We start from the raw sequence: 12,500 nt of genomic DNA, 5'->3' as shown, positions 1-12,500 counted from the left end.
AGGAAAGTGTTTTGCGAGAGACTGATCACCACCCCATCTGGCCATCAGAAAACTTTTGTGACAGATACTGAGCTACACTCTGACAAAGAGCTTGGAAGTGGTAAGAGATTTGAAAGACTTCTGAAGTTGACACTGAACTGATTCTTCAACACTTTTGTCGATGCACACTGGTCTTTCCACAGATGATATTGAAAGGCCTTGATAAAACACAATGAGCTTAATTTTATAAAGAGCAGATACAGTAGAGGTTTGAAAGACAACGGGCTCTAAACTAACAATTACTTTAATATAATGTGTATCTTGCAATCAAAACATTGAGATATACTTCATTTATTTCTTCTGCTACAGTTGTGAACTTGAACAAAATGACAGAAAAGCACATTGAAATGAGAATGAAAGATGATAACTTACGTTTATGCGAGTCACAGATTCTGTTTGGTACTACAACTGACAACTCCATGTCATCATCCATAAGTTATGGCACGAACAAAGCTCTACAAAAAGGGACACATAAAAGTATGTTCAGTTGTGATAAATGCTGGCGCACCTTTTCCAAGAAGTCCCTTCTTTCTCTTCACATGCGAAGTCATACAGGTGAAAGACCTTATGTTTGCAGTGTATGCCAAAAGGGTTTTGCCCAAAAGGGGGACTTAACGAGGCACTCCAGACTTCACACAGGAGAAAAGCCTTTCAGGTGTGACAAATGTGACAGGGCCTTCTCTCACAAAAGCAACTTAAGACAACATTACAGTCTGCATAATGGTGAGCGACCATTCAACTGTAATTACTGTGGCAAATCTTTCACACGCATGACTGTCCTTAGGCAGCATCAGAGGATACATAATGGTCTAAAGCCTTACAAGTGTCAGCTTTGCCCAAAGGCATTTCCCAGAAGAAGTGCTCTCATTCAGCACATCCGACAGCACACAGGTGACTGGCCTTTCAAGTGTGATGCATGCAACAAGGGATTCTCTGACAAGAACCACTTGGCTTCCCACATGAGAAGTCACAATGGGGAAAAGCCATTCCACTGTCAATATTGCAGGAAAGCTTTTTCAGATAAAAGCAATATGAAAAGGCATGAAAAGATACACACACTGAACAAAAATGAATGCTTAATAGATGGAAAATACGACACAAGTGCGCTTGCACCCGAGAAGGAAACACAATTCACAAAATTAGACCATCATCCTGAACCCTATGTTGACAGGACAAAAATACAGCTGGAGCCTGTCAGTTATAAATGTGATCATTGCCTGAAAGCCTTCACTCTTAAAAGTAACCTTACTAAGCATATACGACTCCACACAGGAGAGCAGCCATATTTGTGTAATTACTGCAGTAGGGCTTTCTCTCACAAAAGTAACTTGACTCGGCACATCAAACTCCACCTAACAAATCAGAGCTACCCATGTCTGAAGAACAAAAATACACTTCATAATGAAGTCGGCTTCAAGCAGCAAGGATATGATGAACAGCATTTGCAAGGTGAATCACTTCCAAGTCAGTTGATGCATCATACCACCAGTGGAAAGCCCAAAAGATGTACACCACTTAACAGCAGTCAAAATGCATTACTGGATGCCAAAATGATCTCGTATTTGTATCATCCAGCTTGCAGACAAGTCAATGAAATATCTGGAAGAGATGGTCTTTACTTGAGAAATTTTGGAAAAGAAAAAGGACATCATCAGGAACAAATACTACCTCAAAGCGAAGTTTCTTTTGCAAAAATCTCAATTTCAGCAAATGAAGATATATTTCCAGTGTCTAATATTCATGACTTCCAGAGATCAAAAGTGGACTTAAAGAAATTAGTAATGTCAGCCAGCACTTACAAAACAACAAAAAAAACAGCAGATCCCATCCAGCTTAGTCTTCCCAGTGAGTCAGGTTCATTGACAGTTTTAAGAAATCTAGAAACTTGTCTATACAGTCCCCACATCAAAGGGGATAGAACACTATCCTCTCAAAACAATTATTCCTTACATATAAATAGTTCTACAACCAATCCTTTATACAGTTCTGATTATCATCCTAAAACAAATAGAAATGTTCTATCAATTAACAAAATGATACTAAACCTCTCACACACCAACACTGACCAAAGAAGAATAAACAAGTATGATCCTAGTTATTCAAAGACTAGTACAATCGGCTCAACAAAGACCGTAGAAAAGCAGCGTATAGTACATAAAAATGCCTCAATAGATATGCAAGATTCATATGCAGACATCTACCAACAGAACAGTTCTACTTTTCATCATATTAGACATGAAGAAGGAGAGGATACAAATTCAAAGGAGAGTAATATTAACTCGCATATTCTCACCAAGGAGGAAACTGCTAGACTCATTCATCCAGTCCCTCAAGTTGATGACTGTGTTATGGGTGATCACAGAGAAAGAAAACCACTGACTGAGCCATACATCACTCACAATGCATACATTCTAAATGATCATTCTAGGCTACCTAACCATGAAACACTGAACAGCAACCAAGTAATGAGACCTGAAAAAGAGAACAATTATAAAAAATGTGTTCCTGTAAAAGGACCCAGCAGAGCTCTACAGCACCACAAAGAATCCAAAAATCTTGCTCCACAGAATAAAAAGATTAGACCTGGCTTCAGAGTTAGACAAGTGTGTCAACATAAATTACATAAAACCGGAAACAGCATCCATTACATTTTGAACTGGATAGCCGCTGTTCACGCAAGAAAACGTCTCCTGACTCGGGCTGTTCATTGCAGTGAATCAGAGGAAGAGGTGAGCAGAAATGTTAACGTGGACGAACTGTGGAAACCAAGAGCAAGTTTCCACAACATAAGGTCTAAAATGCCTAGGGAATGGAAACTTGATCATGTTAAAAGTGAACATCCTCCAAAAACAGAAGTAACTATGAGCATCAAATCAGAATTTGAAGTTTCTGCAGAATTTATGGAAGAATCATGATGTGACTAAAAAACCAGTGAAGTTTGTGAAAGTTGTACATTTAATATTTATTCATTTACTCATACTTTGTATATATGTTTTTAGTTATATTCCTTAATGACAACCCATGAACACTTGAATGAAAATCTCAGAACTGCTGTACATTTACAACCTACCAATTAATGTACATAATACAAACGTAATATAACCAAGGCAACAATCAATGTACAAGAAGTTTTGTTTATAATTATTCTGATGTAATAAATATTAAAACTTTAAGGTAAAGTCTAAGCAAGAAAATGTTATGCTATGCATAATCTACTTTTTGCAACCTAATGCTATAAACTTTCATTAACTATATTGATAATGACTATAATCAGAAAACTAAAGACACGTTAATGATAATAAATAAAAAGGTTCCTACAATAATTACCTTTTCCTATATCTTTGGACCTATAAAAATTTAATGTCGAGGCTATAAAACCATAAGATAACCTTTGAAACAAAAAAAATCCACTTTTCCAGATGAACTTTACTTAGGCCTAAAGGTGATACCGCTTTATTTCAAGAGTTCATATCATAAACCTGTGCCGAAAGAGCTGAAATGAGTTTGTTCCATCCCATGCATAGATAGGGTAATCTTAAATCTGGTTCAATGTAGAAGGATATGCCAAGTGTCATTTTTTAACCATTAAGTTCCAATTGATTGATTGGTTGGAGGGATGTAAAACAGCCCAATTATGCACTGGGGCCTTAAGGTTATTTATTCATCAGCTCTAAGTATAACAGTGATGTGACACATTAAAAAATGAACACTAAAATCCTGCATTACACTTACCTTTCAGTAGGTACTAATACTCCTTCCACTTATTATTCATTATGCTTAAGGCTGTTTTAAAAAATAAGAGCATTCATTAGCCAACAGACTGCAAGTCTATTTGTAGGTAGCGGGTTTCTGAATCTTTTGGCATGTACAGTAATACTTCTTTAGGGTGTAAGGTAGGAGAATCTTGAAAGACCGGCTGGAGGAGAGCAAATTCTCTGGACCAGTAACCAGAACACTTAATACAAAATAAATCTCATAATGAGTGAGGGGAGGCCAAGGTAGCCAAAAGAATTCCCATTGGTTTGATAAGTTAGGAGAGACAGAGTTACTGAAGGTTACCTTCAAAGTTGGTCCCTATACCAAGGAAAAAAGGGTTAGCATGCAAAACTGACTTAGGGGAGGCTCACTAATCCCTCAGCTCTGAAGGGGTGAGCAGCAGTCCCTGATCCAAGGAAAAGGAAAACGACTGGCAGTAAATGTGAGCACTCGTAAAGTCCAAGTCCGTACTGTAAAAATGTTTTAATAAATTATTACCATTATCAATTTTACTTCTTTCTTTTGTGTCCTCATACCTTCAACCCTTATAAAGTTTTATTCAAAGAAAAACCTTTACTCATAAGTGTATTTACTTCTATAATCACATTCCCTCTTTATATATCTTATACACGCCTTGTTAACTGAAAAGAGATTTTAAATTTTCTGCTATTTTCTTCTGGACAAATAAGAACACAAGTGTTGTAGTTATTAGTGTATTACAATTTTATGTGATTACACACTTAAAGAATGTGATGCACTTCAAAGTGTTACAAGTATCTGGAATATTTCTAGATACAAAAAAAGAACAACAATTAAGATACAAAATGCCAATACCCGGTTGTAATACACCTCATTAAATACAGTTCCTTACAAAGAATTGCCAAAGGGTGGTTTCAAATATTCAGTTACATGTACTTTTCCCTAAGATAAATTATTCAAAATACATTTTGTCTTCAGTCCCTGATACATACCCCTACATCAATTGCCTTAGCACTGGGGATACTGACTTACTCTCTAAATGCAAAATACAGCCCATTATAATGCTGAGGGGCATAACATTGGCTGTTTTTTTCATGCAAGATGAAGATTGTCTTGAAATTCTATATGTACACACAACTCTTTGGTTCAAATTATTTCAACTGTTCTAAAGCTAATTCTTAAATAAACTGTACTATAAAAAATTCAGACACTAACCTAAGTGAACAAAAAAGACATTTGTTTTACAGAAAACAAAACTCCCGTATGTAGCTGTAATCAACAATAAACAGTTAATGACCTTCCCTTCAAAAACTAAATAAATAAATCAATATACATTATAAACATAGTTTGTTTAATATATTTCTATGTTTTAGATGCATAAAACTTAGATTCATACAGAAATATGTAATATAGATTAGTTTGAGGCTGTTAAAAGAACCTCACTGAAAATAATGGTATGTGAATATGAGGTTTTCCAAATCATCAACCTATAATAAAATATACAACAGTAAATAAATACTCTTTTTGAACATTATAACAGAAATAGCTTAAGTACAATACCTTAGATTTTAAAGTATGACTAATGAAATGTACAACAAATGACAAATCCCTTACTAAAATAACAAAAACATATCCAGACAAACTGAATCTAAGCAAATGAAAACTTCAAAAGGTACCTTAAACGTGCTTGACTTTCTTTGTACACGAGATATTCACTCTGATAAAAACCACTACTTTTCCACTGCTTCTGAGGAACAGGCTCCCCAACTGGTACAATCACATCCTTTCCTTCTAATTCAATTACTTTATTTCTCTTTGGATCTGCAAAGAAAATGTTTCCAATTTTCTTGGGGTTCTTGCTTTGGTACAATGTAGTAGTAGAGCAATTTTGCAGCACTTTCAATAATATTAATGATGAAAAAAAATAATGGGAGGAACTTTCTTTGTATATATATAAAAATATGAACTGTTTGGTCAATCAATGCAAAATATAGAAGAGCAACATTATATAAAAATTTAAGTCCTCCAAATTATACTCCAAAACCAGAATGTATGCTGGAAAAAAAAATACTATACCTGGCTCATTTCGTCCTCGGGCTACAATGCTGTCATAACCATCTGGTGCCTTGGTGAGACTGCCATCACTCTGCGTTATGCTATGCTCTTTTCCCAAAGCAACCTCAACAAGAAACATGAATCCTACCGTATCTTCACCTTCAAATGATCCATAATGAGGGCAAACTGGAATCACAAACACAAAATAAACACAAGAAGTACATCAGGAATGTAAGGTTTTTGGTACAGAACCATCCTTCTTAATAGTATTTATGAAAGTACATATAATTCTAAAGAAAATTGCCATAAACATGTATGTACAAAGTGCACAAAGCTGGTGACCAACACTGGAAACTTCTTTTGCTCTATTAACACCCAATCAGGTTAGAGAGATTTGGCTTGGTCATGAAAAATTCATTTCAGCTCCTCCAACCAAGCAAGTGGTCTTGTCCCAGTGTGGAAGACTAGGAAGGGATGGCACAGTGGGTCGTGAAAGGTTTTTTTTGTTTGTATGGTGTTTTTACATTGCATGGAACCAGTGGTTATTCAGCAACGGGACCAATGGCTTTACATGACTTCCGAACCACGTCGAGAGTGAACTTCTATCACCAGAAATACACATCTTTCACTCCTCAATGGCCGAGAATCGAACTGGCGACCGCCGAGGTGGGAGGCAAACACCATATCAACCACGCCACTGAGGTGCTGAAAGGTTTTTTGATACCAATAGTTTGATTTCTAATGTGAAGTGGAAAACAAAGAGTCCCTAAATGACCATCTCTGGTGTGTAAGATTCCAGTGATCTGGCTGTAAGGTCAGCTTCTATGAAGGTGATAAGTTGAACTTGTAACAGACAAGGAAAAGAGGCTAAAGAATGACTATGCAGCATGATGGAAATGATCAGGGTGAAAGCCGATTCTTGGTAAATGCAGGAATAAAAGAAAATTGGAACTGATGTAAAGGTTACAATGAAATCAGACCAGGGAAGGCACCAAGATAATAGTGGAGTTTGATTATCAGCAGACATAGGTTGGCTAAAAGCATGAGCTTGTCACTGGTATTAGCCAGTGCTAGACCTTCAATGGCAGAAGTTCAGGTGGAGATACCGACTGCCTTCACAGCATCCTTTATCAAAACTTTCTAGAAAGTGTTTGTACTGATATTCTATAACAGTAGTAATGATGGTTTAGTCTGAATTAAAACCTAAATTCTGTCTGCAGTGCATAAAATGTTAAAGCAAATAACAATCAAACCTTGTAACCTTTTTACAACGAGAAAAAAAGTATTGTAGGCGCAAAGTAAAATTGAAGGCAATGATTGATTACAAATAATTGAGATTAAGTATAAGCAAATTTTCATATCATATTTAATTAAAATTACTTTTTAACATGACATGGGTATTCTAACTCCAACTAACTTGTAATGAAATTGGATATGATAGTATATAAAGGGTCCCCTTAAAAAAAATAAAAATTATTATATATATAATTATATATATAATATATATAATATATATATTATTATTATTATATATAATATAAGATTATATATATATATATATATAACATCTATGATATTCTTAACATAATATTATATATAATATATATATACATATATATATATATATATATATAGATATATATATATATATATATACATCTATATATATATATATATACTATATCTATATATATATATATATATATAATATATATATACTATATCTACTATATCTGTATATGTGCATTTATTATATATATATAAACTAAGATATATGTATATATTATATATATATAAAATAACACTGAAAATATACATTGAGGCTTAATATGCAAAGTCGAGATATCTAGTAGGCTAATGTTTGACCAAAGACTCAACTACCTGCCCTTTTATCTAGCCAAACTCCATAATATTACCAACATCTACTCAAATTCTGTAATCGTTCCAATTAGTACTGTTATCATTACGGTAGAATTCCTCAAAACCAGCACACCTGAGACCAAACTGTTGCCTAGTGCATCAGGCATCCTTTTAAAATGCCATGTATATCTAGATCTACTATTGATGGTGTTCTTTAATAAAACCTGCACCATAAATCAAACAAGTGACTGTCAAGAAACAACCAACTCCGATTAAGGGTAACTCTGTAATATTAATGTCCCCAACATCTTGGAAATGTAATTAATGTTTAAGACCACATGGTTTCCAGTTAAATGACCTTCCAACCTGTTTCTGTATACGTACATATGGATCCCACTACTTCCTGTCCAAAATCCTTTTGAAATTTTGCAGTGTTTGTCACAATAATTTGCAATTTCAGGGTACTCGAAGTAAAGCACTTACCATACCATGAGCTTTTTGCGTGCTCAGATGCAAAATAGATGCCACGACCAACCAGCCCGCCAGAGTGGGGCATTATTCTTAGCCCAGCTTTCAAAATAGCTGCTACCACAGCAACATTAGTGCCATGCCACAACAATTTACGGTGCTGAATAGCCTCATGTGCACTGAACCTGATAAGGGACAAAAAATGTCACAAAATTAAGAAACATTTTTCTGCTAAAATGAATGAAAAACCTTGGATCTTACAATATTCACTTATTTGCAACTTTTAATGTGGTACAACTTGTATCACAAAATATAGGGCTGACCTTAGATACTTAAGAAATTTCTGTAATAATGGGCAATTAATAAATGAAAAGAGGAAAAACAAGTAATGTAAAGGATACTGAAGTGATAGTATATATACTGTACTGCACATTTTAATATACAATAATATTCTCTTTTGACCCTACTATTAGGTCCACATGGTCCAAATTGGGACTGGAAAACTGTAAAATAAGGTTGAATTTACATCCCTTACAGGAAGCCACAGTTATTATCTACTGACTAAGAGTCTGATACAGTGATAAAGTAAAGCTGCTAGGAAGCAGTTCAGTACTAACCTGTCCCTCTCTCCTTTACGATCAACTCTCCACACATCAAGTAATGGCCCTTTTCTGGTATTTGGGCATGCTTTTGCATATTTTTCTATTATCTGAAAAATGACAACTTGTGGTTATCAATTGTTCATAATGTTTCCATGGCAATGAATACTCCACAAAACACTCTAAAATAATAAAATAAACATATCTAATACAGTTTTCTCATGCAATGACCTACATGCCCATCAGCCTGACTTGCTCCTACAGGCGGAAGAACTCTCTTCAATTTTTGGAATATGAAATGAATGCCATTGTCAGTGAGGTCAAGGGAGGGTTTGTCTTTCAGAAAGTTAATATAAACACATTCACACATGATTCTCATGACCCACAAGTCTGCTCCAACTCAATGACTGGAGTGCCAAAACTTTTGAAAACTAAGTTTCCTCTCAAATCCAGCAAAACTATTGTAATGATGGAAATCATTCATTTAGCATTTATGACAGTACTCATGGAAATTGGTGAACTGGAAAACCGAATTGGTTTTCATCTTATCAAGATGTTAAGTTAGCCACTCGAAGTTGAGATTGTCTATGATCGAGTGTATGTACGTAAGTACGTAACTGTAACCAAGTGCGCAGTTGCAAAAGCAGAAATTGCTCTGTTCGAGACGAGTACGGCAACTCTGAGGGGAAACGAATGTCTCTCCCCTTATATTCATTTGAAATGACTTATTTCTCCCTTGTAAAAGGTATGCACTTGTCGTAATTTATAATGTATATGTTGCCATAACATTTGGTAGTGCTTCTTTGTACTTTTACTTTGATATAACTGCCAATTGCCAAGAATTGTAATGGTACTGTTACGTAAGTTGCACCATGTTGAGCTTGCAGGTTGTTGCAATTGTACCATCAATTAAATGTAGGCTAAGATGTGAATTAGTCTTCCATATGTTTATAAAAATGTCAGTTCTAGAGTAAATTCCACCCATGTTATGCATATAAAGTCAGGGTAACTGCGATGTGTAACAGTAAAGTTAGGCACGAGTAGCATAGCCTAAAGGCCTAACGACTGCATGCTCTTTGGCACGAGATTGCCATCCTAAATGAACTGTTTGTATTACAGGGAACCAGTATAGGGGTCCTGTGTAAGAACCAGTATAGGGGCCCAGTGTAAGAACCTGTATAGGGGTCCAGTGTAAGAACCAGTATAAGAATCGGTGTTGGTTCTAACTGGTATTGAAGGAGTACAGCTAGGAATAAGCTGCTTTTACAATGTATCCACCTACTGTTAAGAAGAAATATTAAAAAAAACCCCGGGAGCCAGCCTTTCCCTCAACCCTTATTACAACAATGAAGATTCGACCGTCTCCGACGTCAAGTACCTGTTCCAGCTAAGGATAGGCCAAGAAGTATAGGTAGTAGCCTAGGCCTATGAGGTACCTTTATATTAACCTATGGTTTGAATTGTTATGTATAGGCTAGTCTGAGTTAATTGTCCTAAAATGTATGGTAGCCTCCGAATGTTTAAGTCAGGACAATTGACACATCAGCACATATGCAGTATAGTAAATACATGAGTCATAAGAATATCACATTATTAAGAGATATTTATACTATTACACTATTACCCTCTGTTACCAGTTTCAAATGAACACTATATTCTTGGGAAGATTAATTTTCAAATCAATGGCCTCTGTGGGATTGTCCCATATGAATAGGGTTCATCATTAATAATAATAATAAAAAAAACTAGGTGGCGATCCATTCCCTCCTTCCATCTTCTCTCTTAGGGGTCAAGTGGGACAGAAACCTTTTGAGTGAGATGAGGATTACTGGCCAGGGTTAAATTAGATTTTTCAGGTGACCTGGTGTGTCCTTAACTAGGGTAGAATAGTTTGGTCATCATCTTTAGTGTTAAGGGGTAAGAAGGTATGGTCCCAGAGAAGAGCATAGAGATTACATATTAGTCTTAAACGCATCCCCCAAAACCAACCCCCCCAACCCCTTGGTCTCATTAAACGGTGCAAAATACAGTTTGATACGAGAATGGTACTTTTACCTTGAACAAATGCAAAGCAGCATATAGCAATTATTACATCTGGTATGGATAACCATGTCTGCAGACATTTTCTCTCTTCCATGATTGAAATCTACTAACCAACACTGCATTAAATTACTTTACATTCTAGGGATATCTATTAAAAAACAGATAAAAACAACTCTGTTCTCAATAAAGTAAGTGATAGTAACAAGACAAGAATGTTACCTACCTTGAACTCTGAATCACTCTTTTTAAGATATTCAAGTTCACAGTCCAGCATCTGGTATTTCTCAAGTATGGGATTAATACTTGAATTGGCCTGAAATGTCAAATAAAAATTTGATATATCTATTTATTACCTTACTATCTTATTTACTGCTTCCTTCCCCCAACATTATACCAAGTATATCATATCCGACACTTACAAAGGCATCATGAATTAAAAACTGATAACCATTTTGAGATTTCATGCCTAGAATCTTATGAAGTTCAAGGGCAGTCTGAATAATTTTTCAACCATCATAATTACTTGCTGAAGTCGTACTATTCTTATTTCCTACAAAATCATTACTGCATTAGTTTAAACAATAAATATAATCCTTACCTGTTCTTTCTGCAGTGTCTGAGTGAGTTCAATATCGCTCAAAGTTAACATTACTTCTTTCTTTTCTTTGACAACTGCAGCATCTTCCAACACTGGAGGTATCATCCGACCAAAATTATGAGGCACTAAGGTGTAAAACTTTGATGACAAATCCATCAACACTTTACGAGGCTGAAAAAATATAAACTATGTAAAAGGTCTATCAAGTCTGTTGTATGCTGATGCTTCAAAAATGATCAACGGTCAAGATCTATTTAATCCCTCCAATGTAATGATGCAAAACCTTGAACCCAAAGTTAAGCTACCCTTGGAACGGATAAAAAAGGAACACCTAAGATAGGATATCCTTGGCTAACCAAATGAGATAATTTGATCCATATGAATATGCCACTACAAAGGAATTCTGACCCATATGAATATGCATGCCACTGACCATCCTAACAGGGAATTCTGATCCATATGAATATGCATGCCACTGACTATCCTTACAAGAAATAATTATTCCTCTACAATACATGGATTCCTTATGGTATTCACAATCTTTATAGTATCACTCAAACACATACCCTTTTCATTCTTGTTAAAAGTTTTCCTATTAAAGAAAACAGCCTATCTTGGAGCAAACACATTATAATTTATATTTGGAAGCAGTCAAGTCTAGTAAACCATCTTTAGTAGCCAGGGGATTTAAAACTCAAATCCTTCCACACTTAAACTTATATTTAGCATTGTAAGCTATGGAGCCATCATTAAAGTGATTTTTTTAACAATAAAATTCATTATTATGTGTGATTCCTTTCCTGCTACTGTCAAAGGCTTAAAATAAGAACACAACAAAGGGGTCAACTATTGTAAATGTGCACTATCTGCCTCTCAAAAGACCAGTGCTGCTCTTTTTCTGTATGTAAAAAAAATAATAAAAGAAGAATAAGGCAATAGTTGTCAATGAAAACAATGGCAATGGTGTAATAAGACATTCTTTACTATGACCATTATTGTGAAATGTCACTGTCATCATTATTACGTATTATTATTAGTCATTTTAACTAGACCACGAAGTTAACATTGTCAACTCAAAGGGCAGGCCACTTAGTGATGGGGAT

General features: G+C 35.3%; 2 protein-coding genes across 3 annotated transcripts in view; one reads left to right on the top strand and one right to left on the bottom strand.

The window, feature by feature from the left end:
* The window catches only part of LOC135212453 (uncharacterized), a 60,001-nt gene extending 55,703 nt beyond the window's left edge, over positions 1-4,298 (top strand). For both annotated transcript variants that reach the window (XM_064245852.1, XM_064245853.1), the window contains exon 2: positions 1-4,298. This exon is cut by the window's left edge and continues 208 nt beyond it. In XM_064245852.1, the coding sequence (XP_064101922.1) occupies positions 366-2,954 (2,589 nt within the window). In that variant the 5' untranslated portion in view covers positions 1-365 and the 3' untranslated portion in view covers positions 2,955-4,298.
* Positions 4,299-4,494: 196 nt separating this feature from the next.
* The window catches only part of LOC135212454 (protein mono-ADP-ribosyltransferase PARP3-like), a 15,896-nt gene continuing 7,890 nt past the window's right edge, over positions 4,495-12,500 (bottom strand). Inside the window, exons 8-13 of the mRNA XM_064245854.1 lie at positions 11,398-11,568; positions 11,023-11,112; positions 8,775-8,866; positions 8,173-8,342; positions 5,851-6,015; positions 4,495-5,595 (exon numbers count right to left, since the gene is read on the bottom strand). Coding sequence (XP_064101924.1) covers positions 5,423-5,595; positions 5,851-6,015; positions 8,173-8,342; positions 8,775-8,866; positions 11,023-11,112; positions 11,398-11,568 — 861 coding nt within the window. The 3' untranslated portion in view covers positions 4,495-5,422. The remainder of the gene's footprint in view (positions 5,596-5,850; positions 6,016-8,172; positions 8,343-8,774; positions 8,867-11,022; positions 11,113-11,397; positions 11,569-12,500) is intronic.

The sequence above is a fragment of the Macrobrachium nipponense genome, chromosome 41, assembly GCF_015104395.2.
Source record: "Macrobrachium nipponense isolate FS-2020 chromosome 41, ASM1510439v2, whole genome shotgun sequence".
Lineage (NCBI taxonomy): Eukaryota > Metazoa > Arthropoda > Malacostraca > Decapoda > Palaemonidae > Macrobrachium > Macrobrachium nipponense.
The sequence above is the reverse complement of the archived record's forward strand: the minus strand, read 5'-3'. Positions and strand labels throughout refer to the sequence as shown.